General features: G+C 51.4%; 1 protein-coding gene across 2 annotated transcripts; it reads left to right on the plus strand.

Annotated features, from left to right (window-relative positions):
• Nucleotides 1-398: 398 nt before the first annotated feature.
• On the plus strand, nt 399-15,855 carry CTSB (cathepsin B). Of its 2 annotated transcripts, none has more exons than XM_063153164.1 (10): nt 399-505; nt 6,865-7,016; nt 8,284-8,369; nt 8,730-8,844; nt 9,439-9,557; nt 10,164-10,249; nt 11,686-11,832; nt 12,800-12,916; nt 13,889-14,017; nt 14,454-15,855. In XM_063153164.1, the coding sequence occupies exons 2-10, from the start codon at nt 6,891-6,893 to the stop codon at nt 14,549-14,551; spliced, it is 1,023 nt and encodes a 340-aa protein (XP_063009234.1). In that variant the 5' UTR covers nt 399-505; nt 6,865-6,890; the 3' UTR covers nt 14,552-15,855. The 2 variants fall into 2 exon arrangements, with proteins under 2 accessions (XP_063009234.1, XP_063009235.1); XM_063153165.1 differs by lacking the exon at nt 399-505 and adding an exon at nt 3,482-3,623.
• The last annotated feature ends 365 nt before the right edge of the window (nt 15,856-16,220 follow it).

Raw genomic sequence — 16,220 nt, forward strand, 5'->3', positions numbered from 1 at the left:
GAGGGATGGAGGCAGAGCAGGGACGCAGGCAGGATGGTGGAAACTGCAGGAAGAGGGGCAGGGATGGAGGCAGAAGGGGAGCAGGCAGGAGGAAGGAGGGGAGGAAAGAGGGGAAGAAGAAGGGAAGGGGGGAAGCAGGCAGGATGAAGGAGGGGAGGAAAGAAGGGAGGAAAGAGAGGAGCAGCGATGGAGCCGGGCTAGATGGAGGAATGGATGGAAGCAAGGATGGATGGCTGGAAAGAGGGATGGATGGAAGCAGGGATGAATGGATGGAAGCAGGGAGGGATGGCTGGAAGCAGGGATGAATGGATGGAAGCAGGCAGGGATGGATGGAATCAGGAGGGAGGCGGGCTCTCGGGGCGGGCAGGATGCTGTCACGCCGGGGGCGGGCCGGCGGGGATGACTCAGCCTCCGGGAGCTGCCCCGGCCGCGATCACCGAGCGGGGCCGTGAGCGCCGCTGAGAGCCGGGGGAGCCGGGGACGCGCACAAGGGGCGGCAGGAGCGGTAAGGGAGGGGATGCTCAGGGACAGGGGGCACGGAAAGTGGGGCACATCCTTACAGGGCTCCGTGAGGGCCGCGGAACACCCGCAGGGACAGCAGCAGCAGCGTCCCCCGCTTTTTCCAGCGGCGTTTTTGGGGGATTTTTGTCCGGGATGCGCAATGCGGGGTGAGCGAGGGGGTTGCGCTGCGGCGGAGGTTGTGGCAGGGAAAATGAGCGCTCGAAAGGCATCAAAACCTTCAAGGAAGGTCACGGGAGGAGAGAGGAAGCCTTGTTTTCATGGTAGAGACAGGAAAAACAGCGCAGCCCTGGTCGTCAGCTGACGCCGAGCTCGGTTTGGCACGCCGGGAGCATCCCGTGATGCAAACCCAGCCTGGGTTTGGACAGGACCATGGCTTGGGAATGGCGATGGAAAAGCTGCCATGGGCTCCTCCGGCCTGGAATGAATCCCTCATCCCCGTATCCCACTCCCAGGGATGCTGTGAGGGCACGGCGATGTAGCAAAGATCGCTTCCTTCTGGCATTTCCCTCGAAATCTCCTGTCCTGCCGTAGCACGGGGTGTCTGGGGCTTGTGCAAGACTCTGGTTTAGGGATTGGTTTGTAAGAATAACAGGAAGAAAAAAAAAAGAAAAATCAGTGCAGCTTCATTTGGGAGGAATCTTGTGCTTTCTGTGCATGTAAGCTGCAGAGGTGAGTGCTGCAGCTTGTCTCAGGAGGGAATTATTTTGTCAGATACAGAACAGCCCGGTCTAGTAGGGTTGAAATTAGATGACCTTTAGGATCTCTTCCAACCCAAACCTCCCTAGGATTCTGTTACCTGACCTGTGTTAGCGATCTGGCTTTGTTAGAAGGGAATAAACACAGGGAGGAGCACCTCATGTTGTTTTTATTTCTCGATGAAAATACAATTCCAGCTCTGGTAATGCAGAGAGAGCTGTAATGAATGCAGGTTTGGTGCTGCCGAGCTCACCTGGTGACGCAGCAGGCTGAGCTGGATCTGGAGCTGCAGCTGAGCCTTTCTAGGCTGGCTTTGTTGTGGCTTGGAGTCACAAGCCCTGGCAAAGAGAACAAAGGACAGAGCTGGGCCCGGGCTAAGGGCTGGTGCTGAGCAGGACACATGATTTGGGCTGTGCTGAGCATCGCTGGAGGGCTGGGGGGTGTTGTGGAAGGGCGGGTGGGACAGCTTTTACCTTCCCAGAGCCTTGGAGAAGGTGTGGATGGCTCCTTGGAGAAGGAAGGTGTGGATGCCCCCTTGGAGAAGGAAGGTGTGGATGGCTCATTGGAGAAGGTGTGGGTGTCCCCTTGGAGAAGGAAGGTGTGGGTGCCTCCAAGGAGAAGGAAGGTGTGGATGGCTCCTTGGAGAAGGTGAAGGTGTGGATGCCTCCTTGGAGGAGGAAGGTGTGGATGGCTCCTTGGAGAAGGAAGGTGTGGATGCCCCCTTGGAGAAGGAAGGTGTGGATGGCTCCTTGGAGAAGGTGAAGGTGTGGATGGATCCTTGGAGAGGGAAGGTGTGGGTGCCTCCTTGGAGAAGGTGTGGATGCCTCAGTCTGTGCCTGCAGGGGGTTGGCCCAGACACTGCAGCAGGAGCTGGGAGATGCTTCGGGGCTGTGACTTATCTGTGGTCTGACCTGCCTGGGCTGAGTCATGTGAGCTGGGCTCTGAACAGCCGGTTTGGGGGTTGGGTCGGTGCTTTTTTTCCTTGAATAAAGTTAAGTGGGACTTGTGGGCTTTGTTTTGGGGTAGGAGAGCTTTGTGGTGCGAAGGTGAAGGGATTTGCTGCTGTGGGCACTGAATGTGTGTCAGCCTTGGCTGCTGGAGGGTGATGTGGGGTCCTGCTGAGGGCTGGGATATCAGGATCTCTGCTGGTCAGAGTGACTCTTGAGATAGGTACAAGTCTCTTTTTCCCAATGTTGAAGGAGTCAGGATTCTTCTGTTCTCATTCTCAAGGTTGTTTATTGTTTCTTATTTATAACATTCTTTCTCTGGCCTGCTGAGGTCTGTCTGGCAGGTCAGGTTGAGACACACTGCCTGCCCTTGTGTTATCTTTTATACTAAAAACTACATGTACATTATTTACCATAATTTCCCAATACCTAACACCTATGTTAGACAGGAAGTTTCTACCTTAAACCAATCCAAAAGTGCCAACATCACCCAGAACATGGAGGCTGAGAAGAAGAAGAAGGACAGGATGCGCCCAAATTACTCCATCTTGGGACCCCGAGCCCCCATTCTAAAACCCCAAAAATCTATTTTTCACCCCGTGACAAACTAACTATTATTCTACTTAAACTCTCTTGACTTGTAATTCTTCATAGAAAGGTGATAATTTGCTCCATGGGTCAAAGTCAAAGGCACAGGTGTCTGTGCCAGGGTCTCTGAGCCCCCTGGGCAGGGCTCGAGCCATCCAAGACAGCCAGAGAGATATCCTGGGTTTCTGACAGGATTTGATTATCAAAGAGCTCTGTGCAGGAGAGAACAGTTGATACTGTAAAAAAAATAAAGGAATTTAAAAACATATATGATGATGATGATGATAATAATAATAGCAGATGATGACAACTTCACCCTTTCATTACAAAACCAAAAAGGTTAAAAAAATTCTGTTTATTGCAATTGGAATTGTTAACATTTTTAATAATAATAATAATAATAATAATAATAATAATAATAATAATAATAATAATAATAATAATATAGTAGATAATTACAACTTCATCCTTTCATTACAAAACCAAAAAGGTTAAAAAGCTTCTGTTTATTGCAATTGGATTTTTTAACATTTTCAATAATGATGGTGATGTATCAGTTTAGGGGAGCTGCCCTGGCTGCCCGATCTGCTCAGGAGGGATGGGGATGGCTCTGGGCTGGTGTCTCCTCCTCCTCTGCGGCAGCACAGAGGGCTGTGGGTGGATGCTGCAGCACCAGCACAGCCACAGCCCTGGGGCTGCTCTCCTCCTCCCTCGCAGGCTGCAGCTGCTCTGAGCAGCTCCTCTCTGCAGAGCCTTCGGCCTCGCTGCCTCCTCCTCGCTGGGACACTCAGCTGCCCCAAATTTCCTCTTTCTGAGCGACCAGCTGGCTGAATCCTGAGTGTCCTGTCCCACCCAGGGGCAGGTGTGGTGGTGGGTGTTTATTTCTTGTTTATTGCTTGCTCATCCTTCAAGAAGTGGCACGAGCAGATGCTTTGGAGCTCAAAGTATTCCCTGCTCTCAGTCCAAGGGAAGATGGGGGGACATGAGGGGCTCTTTGCGGGCCCCAAACATCCTCCTGCCACCTGGGGAATCCTGCAGGGTGAAGCTGACCCCTTATTTCTGTTTCCAGGCTGCTGGGATGGGAGCTGTGTGAGGATTAACCTCAGCCAGGGTTATCCTGAAGCTGAGGCACCTCTGGAGATGTTGTGGGGTGCAAAGGGAAAGGATCTGCTGGGGTTCCTGGGGAAGCTCCTCTGCCCTGTTTGCTGTGCATGAATTGGGAGGCAGATGTTGGGGTGCAGCAGCTGTGATGCAATTTTGGTTTTTTGGGGCTGCTGTTGTGGGGTTTGAACGGCCCTGAGGTTTGAGTGTGAGGAGGAGATAGCGGTGCTGGGGGAAGCACAGTGTGATAACGCTGCCAGGGGAAGTTTTGCTGCTCAGATCAGCTGGGGCAGAGGGGCTGAGGGAGGAAAGCAGCAGCTTTTTGTCACTGTAGGGTCTCTGGGGTTGTTGTGGTTGTGCTGCATGTGACCCATGGCCGGTGGGAATCCGTCCTGCCAGTCCCGTGCCTGTGCCCTATTTATAGCCCTGCTGTACACAGGATAAAGCCAGGGAGAAGGGGGGTTAGGGAGGAAGAAATCCCACGGGGGTGAAGATTTCCCTTTCCTTTTCCAGACACCTGATCTTGGCTGTCAGCTCCCACCACTCTAAACTTCCCCTTGGAGACCTCGTAGAATAATAGAAAGATTTGGGGTGGAAGGGATGTTTAAAAAATTTAATTCCAACCTCTCTGCTATGGGCAGGGACATCTTTAACTATGTATTTTAACTGTATATCAGGTTGCTCAGAGCCCTGTCCAACCTGACACTGAATGTTTTTTGGGATGGGGCATCCCCCATCTCTTGGGGCAACTTGTTCCCTCACAGGGAAGGATTCCTTCCCAATATCCCATCCATCCCTGCCCTCTGGCAGTGTGAGCCATTCCCTGTGTCCTGTCCCTCCATGCCTTGTCCCCAGTCCCTCTCCAGCTCTCCTGGAGCCCCTTTAGGCCCTTGAAGGGGCTCTGAGCTCTCCCTGGATCCTTCTCCTCTCCAGGCTGAACACCCCCAGCTCTCTCATAACCCACAGGGAGGCTCCATGCCCACAAGAGGAGTTTTTTTGGGTGGTTTTTTTTTTTTTTTTTTGCCTCAAGAGCCATCTGGCTCCCAGCTAGTTGCTTTGCTGGGTTTGCTGGCCCTGGGCCATGTCCATGGTGCAGATGCAAAGCAGCAGAGCTGAAACTCTGCCTCTTCCAGGGGAAACTGCTGGGATCTATTTTCACTTTGGTTTCGGGTTGCCTGGAGAGCGTGGTCTGGTAACCTGAGGCTGGGAGATGTCGTCCCGTCCCTGTCCCTCAAAAGCTGGGTGTGAGCAGCCCATCAGTGCCTGGCAGGGTGGTTTTCAGCCTGTCAGCAGATTTACAAACATCCTGCTGCAAGAAAAAATGTGTAATCATGTGACTTCTGGCCTCAAAAACACCTCCTGCCTCTGCTATGGGAAAATACCGAGTTGACTGCAGGAAGTACAGAGGGTTGTGGGGTTTGATTTTTTTGTATGTGTGCATTTTTTTCAATTATTTTTATGAGATTTTTCATTTAAAAGGTGCTTCAGCTCAGGCTGGTTACCTGCAGGCTTTCTGTGGCCTGTTGTGGGCAAAGAGCACAGTTGTATTGTAGTGTATATTTATTTTCCTGGGTGTAACCTCCTGTGTAAACAGGCGAGCACAGCCAGCAAGTCCCTTGCCTGCAGAAACCTTTAAGCAAGAAAAGACCCATGAAACTCCTGAAAAATATGCATAAAACCCCTTCAAAGAGCTGATATTTAGGAGTGGGAAGACCCAAGTGCTGCTGAAATTCAGCTTTTTTTATGGGTGTCCTGCTGAAAGCACAAAGCAGGGGGAGCAAAATAAATAAATGGTGGAAGGAGGAGTGGGAAAAGAGGAGAAAAAGCCCTTTTATACAGCAAGCTGCAGCCTCCTGGGCTCACTGCTGGCAGAAAGTAGGACACTCCTGCTGGGTTTTCTTCTCTGGAAAGGCTAAACTTGGCTGGGAGTGGGTGGAAGCAGCCAGCAGGGAGGTGTGAGTGTGTGTGGCTCCATCCCCATGCCCTGCTCATCCAGCAGGAGCTGTGTGTCCGGTTTAAAGCCGGGCTTGCAAAGGTGATTACACCTTCAGCTGGCTGAGCTGAGCAGGAATTAAGGCCTGAATGTCTCTGCTGGGGAGGATCTGAGGGCTTGGGGTGCTCACCAGGCTTGGGGTGGATGTGGGGCTGCTGGGAGGGTTTGGGGGAGGAGGAGGAGGGTGCCCTGGTGTGTTTGCAGAGATAAAGGAGCTCGTGTTGTGTCTGAGTCAGGCTTGAGGACGTGGAACAAGTGGCTGCTGGCGCTGGGGGTAAATTTGAAGTTGGGCAATTTGATGTGAGTTAGGTTAAAGGGGAGAGCAGGGAAATCACAGAGCCTTGGGGTGTCTGTGGGCTGCATGGTGCTGGTGCTCCTGCATGGGAGGCTGTGCTCCTTTCTTTTCTGCTTTTCCTCTGTGTCTCTGACCCCCAAAATGGGGCTTTCCTCATTCCCTGCACTTCCCTGGGGAAAAGCCCCAGTGGGAGAGGAGCAGAGGATGGCAGCTCTGGTGCATGCTGACCCCCCTGTAAATGGACAGGGGGTCATACCAGGGGCTGTGACACCCCCAGGGCATGGGGATGGCCAAAATGAGTCTTCTAAAATGTAATTTGGAGTAGTATCTTTAAAGGGAAGAGCAGGGCTTATATCAAATCCCATGCCTGAAGTTTGGTGTGGAGATGGGATGTCGCTTGTTCCTTCTCCTGCTCCTTATTCTCCGTTGTTGTGGAAGTAAACACAGGTTTTAATACCCTCTAAATCCCTTGGATCTGCTTCAAAAGGTATTTTCCTGCTGCTGCTAATCCTGCAGTGGTCAACAAACAAGGTTGCCTTGTCTGATTTCTCCTGAGCTGCAGTGGGGGGGGTTCTTGCTCTGTTCCTGTGTCTCTCTTCTGATCTTTGGGGCAAATGGAGATCTGCAGGGATCTGGTGCAGCCACACATTTTATCCTCCCACGTGTTGCTGCAGCTGAGCTCACCCTGGGGATGTCTCAACACTGCTGCAATGTGTCTGCAGGTGGGGTGTCCTGTTCAGCAGCCAAGATGTGGCCGCCCGTGTCCCTCCTGTGTGTCCTGATGGCCTTCGCCAACGCTCGCAGCATTCCTTACTTCCCTCCCCTCTCTGATGACCTGGTCAACCACATAAACAAGCTCAACACCACCTGGAAGGTGAGTACTGGGCTGATTTGGGGTTGTTTCGGGGGGGAGGCATTGCTGACATACTCTCTGTGGGATTCAGTGGCTGGGATTTGGGAGCATCACCGTGGTGGTGACAGAGATCCAGCCTTGGTCCCAGCTGGATTCTCCAATGAGGTGATGCTCTCAGGGTTCCTGCAGTGGCAGGAACTGTGGAGCTCCTCCTTGGAGCAGGGCAGGATGAATTTGTGGAATAGGAGCTGCTGGTTCTTTGCTTTTTATTTCTTACTGAGGTTGAGATTGAAAGTGCTCGAGATGGTATTTTGTGTTCGGACTCAGATGTTTATTATTTCTTTTCTATGTCACAGTCTCCCAAGCTGTGTGTTCTACAGCATTTCATCAACAAGCTACAAAATGGCCTTGTATCTTTCTCTTTAAGGTCTTTAAAGGAAAAACTATCTAATTAAGAAATGACACTTAAATTATTTTCATTTTTAACTCAGTAACTAATCACTTGTTTCCCACAATGAGGACTTTTCTCTCTAATTACAAAATACTACTCAAACCCATGAAGAGGAAGGTGAAGAAGAAGGATTAGCCTCTGCCTTAAAACCTCTATCTTGCTTCACATATTAATATTATATAATAATAATACTAATAATAATAATAATTATTATTATTATTGTTATTATATTCTAAAACACTAAACTCCCAAGTTTTCCACCGCATGATATTACACACTTGTAATCAAACTACACACTCATAATCAAACTCCACACCCATAATGTCAGTTCTATCATTCCATTTTGGAAGCTTCCTCCACAGCCTCAGGTCAAATGCAGTGTTCTCCTGGGAGGCAGATCTGTCAGCACAGAAACTCTCAGCATGCAAGGTTCCAACATCTCCTCCCCCTCTTGTTTGAACCATGAACACTACTTTGACAGCTTTGTCAAACCTCTGTTGGACACACTGAGAAGTAGAGGAGGAGATGGAATTATGTAAAAGTAGGAAACTGCAGGAGGCTGGAAACAAGCAGGGAATGTCCAGTTATTGGTGACCTGACCCTCCTTGGCCAGTTTGCTGTGTCCAAAGCCCTGAGCTGGACCTTACAGTGCTGATTAACTGATCCTGAGCTGTGTTGTGTGTCTGTAGGTGCTTGGCTCTTGGCCCCTGGGCTTTGCAGCAAGTGTCAGACTCTGGCTGGGGTTCAGGGACCTCTGGAGCACCAAGCTGTGATCCCAGAGATGCTCTTGGTGGCTCTGGAGAGTCCTGTCCCAATTCTGTGTGTGTCTCTCCCCAGGCAGGGCACAACTTCCACAATGCTGACATGAGCTATGTGAAGAAGCTCTGTGGCACCTTCCTGGGTGGGCCCAAGCTCCCTGAGAGGTGAGTGCAGGGAGGGGAAGGTGAAGCTCCAGTAAAAGTTCTGTGCATCCTTCATGAGCAACTGGAGTGGGTGAGGGGCTCTCCTGGTGGGGTGGACACTGTTCATGGGATTAAGCACACATGAGGGGAAAATCCATCCTGTGTCCTGCCAGACTCTTGGCCAGTTGTGCAGTTTGTTCTCCTTGAAAATGAACACTCCAGGGGAGCTGCTGACCTGCTCTGAGGACAGCATAAGTATTTGTGCTCCTTCAGTGAGCAAATAACACAAACATCCTCCAGGCCACCTTCAGGGGAGGCTGGAGAGTGCACCCTGTCATGGTTCACTGGTGTTCCTGAGACAGGGTTTCCCTCTCCTCTCAGGGTGGATTTTGCTGCAGACGTGGAGCTGCCCGATAACTTCGACTCGCGGACGCAGTGGCCCAACTGCCCCACCATCAGTGAGATCAGAGACCAGGGCTCCTGTGGCTCCTGCTGGGTGAGGACAGGGCAAATTTAGTGTTGTGTTCATAAAATTTACTAACCCAGACCTTTGTATTTGCTGCTGAACCCCCTGCCATGGACAGGGACAACTCCCACTATCCCAGGTTGCTCCAAGCCCTGTCCAACCTGGCCTTGACACTTCCAGGGATCCAGGGGCAGCCACAGTTCTCTGGGCAACCTCTGCCAGGGCCTCCTCACCCTCACAGGGAACAATTCCTTCCCAATATCCCATCCATCCCTGCCCTCTGGCACTGGGAGGCCATTTCCTGTGTCCTGTCCCTCCATCCCTTGTCCCCAAGTCCCTCTCCAGCTCTCCTGGAGGCCCTTTAGGCCCTGGAAGGGGCTCTGAGCTCTCCCTGGATCCTTCTCTTCTCCAGGTGAGCTCTCCCAGCCTGGCTCCAGAGCAGAGGGGCTCCAGCCCTTGGAGCATCTTTGTGGCCCTTAGTGAGAGTACACTGAGATCCTGCAATGTCTGAGCTCCTGGGTGCCTTCTCCCAGCCAGGCCATGCTTGCTGCTCTCATTTCCAGGAGGTTTCCTGGTTTCTGTCCCCTGGCTGAGCTCTAATGTATGTTTTGGGGTTGCCCTCAGGCTTTTGGCGCCGTGGAAGCGATTTCAGATCGGATCTGTGTCCACACCAACGCCAAGGTCAGTGTGGAGGTCTCAGCTGAGGACCTGCTGTCGTGCTGTGGCTTCGAGTGCGGCATGGGGTGAGCTGCTCCTGGTCCTTGTGCTCCTGGGAGGTGGTTGGGAGGAGCAGGGGCAGACCCTGGAGGTGCCTTTGTTACCTCCTTTAGGAGCACAGAGCTCCTCCAGAGGTTTGTGCTGTGGATGAGGGAGTTGGGTGGGAACATAAATCACATAAAGGTCATTCTGGGGGCTGGGACACATCCTGCCCCCAGCATAGTGGGTGCTGATGGCTGCAAGCACTTAATGATGCTCTCCAGCACAGAGCTGGCAGCTGCCAAAGCCCAAGGAAGGGTCTTTTCTTAGTGCCAGATCCTTGGTTTTCAGGCACAAGCCTTTTGCCTGTGGCTTTCCCAGTTGTTGAGCACAGGGTAGGGAGTTGGGTCTCCAAGTCCTCCCTGCTGCTACCAGCTCAGGGACCTGGTAATGAGGCACTTTGGGATTTGGATGCTCTTACCTCCTTGCCTGAGGCCTTGGTGTCTCAAGGCAGATCCTGGGGAAGAAAAGAAGAGACTAGAAAAAGGTTTAATATGCCTCAACCTTCCTTTGAACCATCCCAGGCTGGCTCCATTCCCTTGCCTCTCCCAGAATGGGATGGCTGGGGCTGGAGCTGGTGCCTCTCCCCCCAGGTGCAATGGTGGTTATCCCTCTGGTGCTTGGAGGTACTGGACAGAGAGGGGCCTCGTGTCCGGGGGTCTCTATGATTCCCACGTGGGTAAGTCCTGGCTGATTCCCTTGGGGAAGCAGGGAGGAGCAGCTCTGCTTGCTTAAAGTTCATGGGTTTTGGGACCCTTCTCTCCTGGTCTGAATCCTTGTGGCTGCTCCCTCCTTCAATTCAAACACCTCTGCAGTCCCAGCTGGCTGCCCCTGCCCCCATGGCTCCTTCCTTTGGGACAAAGGTCCTTGAGCAGCACCCAGAGGCAGGAGGCCATCTGGGAAGGGAGCCAGGAGCCCTCAACACACCCCCAAGGCTCCTGTTTCCATAGCAGGAATGAATCAGGCTGTGAATTTTGTGCTGTTGCTGGTTTTGAACCAGTTCACTATGCTTTGGATGAGGTCAGGAGTGTTCCTGATGTGTTCCCCCTTCAAAAAATAACTTCCAGACTGGAAGCCTCTGCCTTCTCCTTGCCATGACCATCAACTGGTTCATGTTTCCACCTTTTCCATCACCATTTGGAGAGGGAGGTGGTGGGAAACACGTTTTTCATGGAAGGAACACCTCCTGCACCCCACTAATTTGTGAGGTTCCCGGGGCAGAAAGTCTTTTTCCTTGGGCTTCTGCTGCTTTCTCCAGCATGGCTATTGGGATCTCTGGGGACAACCAGTTGATGTCACCTCTGTCCTGGACAGGCTGCTGGCCCTACTCCATCCCTCAACACACCCCCCAAGGCTCCTGTTTCCATAGCAGGAATGAATCAGTTGCTGGTTTTGTGTTGTTGCTGGTTTTGAACCAGTTCACTATACTTTGGATGAGATCCTGACATGTTCCCCCTTCAAAAAATAACTTCCAGACTGGAACCCTCTGCCTCCCCCTGTCATGACCATCAGCTAGTTCACGTTTCCACCTTTTCCATCACCATTTTGGAGAGGGAGGTGGTGGGAAGCAGCTCTGGTGGGAAACATGTTGCTTATGGACGGAAGACTTCCTGCACTCCACTAATTTGAGAGGTTCCTGGGGCAAAAAGTCTCTTTCCTGGGGCTTCTGCTGCTTTCTCCAGCGTGGCTGTCAGGATCTCTGGGAGCAACCAGTTGATGTCACCTCTGTCCTGGACAGGCTGCTGGCCCTACTCCATCCCTCAACACACCCCCCAAGGCTCCTGTTTCCATAGCAGGAATGAATCAGGCTGTGAATTTTGTGCTGTTGCTGGATTTGAACCAGTTCACTGCACTTTGGATGAGGTCCTGACTTCCAGACTGGAACCTTCTGCCTCCCCCTGTCATGACCATCAGCTGGTTCACGTTTCCACCTTTTCCATCACTATTTAGAGAGGGAGGTGGTGGGAAGCGGGTTTGTTGGGAAACATGTTGCTCATGGAAGGAAGACCTGCACCCCACTGATTTGTGGGGTTCCTGGGGCTTCTGGTCCCTTCTCCAACATGGCTGTCGGGATCTTTGGGGACAACCAGTTGATGTCACCTCTGTCCTGCACAGGCTGCCGGCCCTACTCCATCCCACCGTGCGAGCACCACGTGAACGGCACCCGGCCCCCCTGCACTGGGGAAGGAGGGGGCACCCCCAGGTGCAGCAGGCACTGTGAGCCTGGCTACTCACCCTCATACAAGGAGGACAAGCACTATGGTAAGGGAGGTGGGCTCCAGAGCTGCTCCTCGTGGTACCTGGGAGGGGTGGGCAGGATTGAACCCGTTCCTTCTCACAGACGTGTTTTATGAAAAATCCTTTCCTTGGGATTTTTCCTCCTGAGAAGCTGAGAGGCCTCAGGAGCAAAATGTAAACATTGATTATCTGCTGCTGTGGAATGCAACAGGTGGATCTGTGATTGGTCTCGTGGTTGTTTCTGGCCAATCACAGTCCAGCTGTCCAGACTGTCTGGTCAGTCACAAGCCTTTGTTATCATTCCTTTTCTATTCTTATCCAGCCTTCTGATTAAATCCTTTCCTCTATTCTTTTAGTATAGCTTTAATAAATATCATAAAATAATAACTCAAGCCTTCTGAAACACGGAGTCAACATTCTCATCTCTTCCCTCATCCTAAGACCCCTTTGAACACCACCACAGTTCCTGGTGGGTTTTTCTCCTGTGCCCTGTCCCTGGTGGTCCTGGAGCAAAGCTGAGTGTGGCAGATGCACAATTTGTGTTTGCTGAGGCTCAGCTGGGAAGGGGGAACTGGTGGAACTGGTTGGAGGCCTTGAGGTGCACGTGGATGGCTTGAGGAGCATGGTGTCAAAGCCACCTCCAAGTCTCCTTGGCAGCCCTGCACATTTAGGATAATCCGGCTGTTTCTTGGAGATTTGTCTTCACCTTGAGTGTTTTGGGTTTTGAAAAGGAGAATGTACAAGGGGAAAATGTCCCTTCCCACTAAAGTTGTCTGGAATAGGTCTTTGGGTACAGAATAGGACTCAGATTAAATAATTCCTTCTAGAAGAGGGGTGGCTGGAGCCCACTTTTCATGCTTGGCTGTGTCAGTCCCTCTGGAGCTGCTGGGTTTGCATTTAACCTGAATTTAAGTGCAAGAGGCCTCCTGCAGGGTCACACTGAGCCATCCTGTGTGGCCCATCCTAATGGTGGGAATTCTTTTCCTTATAGGCATCACATCCTACGGAGTCCCTCGCAGTGAGAAGGAAATCATGGCTGAGATCTACAAGAACGGCCCAGTGGAAGGAGCCTTCATTGTCTACGAGGATTTCCTGATGTACAAATCTGGTGAGCAGCACCACTGGGGCTGTGGGGGGAGAGTTTCAACCTGGGGTCCCTCTTTTGTGGCCCTGGTCTGTCTTCTCCAGTCTTGGAGATCTCAACCATACACCTGAGTATCTGCTGTGGCAAAGACATGGGCAGGTGCCACCTCCTGTGCCCATAGCAAGAGGAATCAGTTCTTGGGATTGGATCAGCCCTAATGGGAAGCACCCCAAATTCCAGCTGGCAGCAGCAGCTCAGATTTTAGGACCTCAAAACTCTTGTTGTGAACTGGCTTTGAGCCCCTTGGGGAATGTCTCTGGGTGTCCTGTGTGCTCTGAGCATCAGTCATAGAATCATGGAATGGTTTGGGTGGAAGATAATGATTAAAAAATCTTCTCATTCCAATCCCTGCCATGGGCAGGGACACCTTCCACTATCCCAAGTTGATCCAAGCCCCATCCAGCCTGGCCTTGAAGACTTCCAGGGATCCAGGGGCAGCCACAGCTTCTCTGGGCACCCTGTGCCAGGGCCTCCCCACCCTCACAGGGAAGAATTTCCTCTTAACACCCAACCTAAATCTCCCATCTTTTAGTTTAAAACCTTTCCCTTCTGTCCTGTTGCTATCTCCCCATGCAGAACTCCTTCCTCCTTCCTCCTCTGCACTAAGTTTCAGGTTCACGTTTAACCAAAATTAATAATACTAAATAATTATATAATATTATAATAAATTGTATTAATTATATATTTTATAATATATGTTATTGTTTATAATTTCATAATAATTATATATGTTATAATATATGTTATTGTTTATAATTTTATGATAATGATATAATTTTATAATAAATTTTATTATTTATAATATACTTTTTTTTTAAATTTTGTATATATTATTAATCTCAGCCACTCTGGGCTTTGTGCCACCAGGCTGTGAGCACTCTGTGGTGTGGACAGGCAGTGCCCTGTTGACATTTTGGGGTGTTTTTCCCCTTTCAGGGGTCTACCAGCACGTGTCTGGGGAGCAGGTGGGAGGCCACGCCATCCGAATCCTGGGCTGGGGCGTGGAGAACGACACTCCCTACTGGCTGGTGGCCAATTCCTGGAACACCGACTGGGGGGAGAACGGTGAGAGCCTCAGGGAACCTTCCCTGCCCCATTTCCCCACACCATTCCCCTCCACCCGCAATTCCCACCCCATTTCCCCACCCCATTCCCCTCCACCCGCAATTCCCACCCCATTTCCCCACCCCATTCCCCTCCACCCGCAATTCCCACCCCATTTCCCCACTCCATTCCCCTCCACCCGCAATTCCCACCCCATTTCCCCACTCCATTCCCCTCCACCCGCAATTCCCACCCCATTTCCCCACCCCATTCCCCTCTACTGGCAATTCCCACCCCATTCCCTTCCACCAGCACTTCCCCACCCCATTTGTCCACCCCATTCCCCTCCACCAGCAATTCCAACCCCATTCCCTTCTACCAGCAATTCCCACTCCATTTCCTGCCCCATTCCCCTGGGATGGATGGAGAGGATGATTTTTTTTGTGTGTTCTCCCAGGCTTCTTCAAGATCCTTCGAGGAGAGGACCACTGTGGCATAGAGTCCGAGGTTGTGGCTGGCATCCCCAGGACGGAGCAGTACTGGAAGAGGATGTAACTCCGATCAAACCACAAATAATCCTGAGTCCCTGATGCTTTTAACTGATAGTGGGTTGGGTGCAGAGACCCTCCCTTCTAAAAGAGACTCTAGTTCAGGTTACTTTATTAAAGCTTTTTATCTTTTCTTTTTTTTTTTCCAATTTTTGTTCCTGTTTTGTTTTTTTTTTTTTCCCTTTTTAAAATTTTTGGGTTTTTGTTTTTAAATTTGTATGTTGGGGCTGGAGGTGGAGCTGCTTTCTGCCAAGCTCCTCCTTCTGGTGGGTCACAGCAGGACGCTGGGCATTCCCTGCTCAGAGGACTGCTGGAGAACCAAATTCCTCTTGGAATTTGGTTAGCCTGGACCCCTTCCAGCCCAGTTTGCCGCTGGGAGGGCCGGAAGCAGCAGCTTTGTGCTGGGATTAGGGACTTGGTGGGGCAGCAGAGGTGGATGCTGCAGGAAAGCCATGGCCACGGGGGATTTGTGCACCCCCAGATGGGTTGATCTGACTGTTAGCACCCAAAACAAGCAGGGAAGAATTTCCTGTGAGTGTGTGCCTTGATTTGGCTAATTTTAGACCTATTAATGAGCAAACTACTGATGAACTTGCCGTGGGGGTGGCTCTGGCCAGAGCTGCCTGCACCAAGTCCCTCGTGCATCGCCTGCTCTGCTCCATCCTCCTGGCTTCTCAAACCACTTCTTCCTCAGCTGTTCACTGACTTTTTTATCTGCCGTAGTCTGGGGTTATTGATGCTGGGGAAGGGCCTGGCTGGAGCTCCATGAGCCTCTGATCAAATATCCTGCAAGCATCTGGGAGGGAGCTGGGAAAGAGCAAAGCCCTTCTCCTGCATGGCCGAGCAGCTTGGTGTGTGCAGGTCATGCCTGGGCAAGGGTGCAGTGCCCAAATTTGGGGTGCTTTGGGGCTGCAGGTGCTGGATGCTGAGCTGAGGGATGGTTCCCAAGTCTGCTGCAGGGAGCTCAAGCAGATGCTTGGTGGTCTCAGTAAATTTGACACAACTAAAGCATTTTTTTCTTGACATTAGGGAAGGTAAAAACCCTTATTTTTGTTACTGAGGGGAGGTAATAGGTTGTGTACAGGAGGAATCATGTGATTTGCCAATACACTAATATAGCAAAGAGCTTTTTTTTTTAATTTTAAAGCACAAAATCTATTAGTGACCTGAGGCTATGGGTCAGAGACGTGTGAAGCAGGCTCTCCATGCACTGTAAAATAGCCCCTTACCTCTGCTTGCTCAGGCACCAGTGAGGCAGAGCTGTGCTGTATTTGGCTGGAACACCTGTGCCAATAAATGATTTCTCCAGTGTCCTGGCTCCTGGCTCTTGGTTGCATCTGCCACCTCAGATTGGTTGGGGTGGAAGCCAAGTGAGGCCCTTCTGTCTTCAGAGAATGGTTTGGGTTGGGAGGGACCTTAAAGATCATCCAGTGCTACCCCCTGCCATGGGCAGGGACACCTTCCACTGTCCCAGGTTGATCCAAGCCCTGTCCAGCCTGGACTTGGACACTTGCAGGGATCCAGGGACAGCCACAACTTCTGTGGGCACCCTGTGCCAGGGCCTCACCACCCCCAAAGGGAAGGATTTCCTCCTAATAACCCACCTTATCCCTGCCTCTGGCAGTGTGCAGCCATTCCCTGTGTCCTGTCCCTCCATCCCTTTTCCCCAGTCCCTC

The sequence above is a fragment of the Melospiza melodia genome, chromosome 3 (assembly GCF_035770615.1).
Source record: "Melospiza melodia melodia isolate bMelMel2 chromosome 3, bMelMel2.pri, whole genome shotgun sequence".
Taxonomy (NCBI): Eukaryota; Metazoa; Chordata; class Aves; order Passeriformes; family Passerellidae; genus Melospiza; species Melospiza melodia.

Bases quoted from the DNA above. Each gene is read 5' to 3' on its own strand.
- CTSB (XM_063153164.1), top strand. From the start codon at position 6,891: ATGTGGCCGCCCGTGTCCCTCCTGTGTGTCCTGATGGCCTTCGCCAAC. The intron at 10,250-11,685 runs GTAAGTCCTGGC...TGTCCTGCACAG, and splicing joins TCTCTATGATTCCCACGTGG to GCTGCCGGCCCTACTCCATC. The intron at 12,917-13,888 runs GTGAGCAGCACC...TTCCCCTTTCAG, and splicing joins TTTCCTGATGTACAAATCTG to GGGTCTACCAGCACGTGTCT.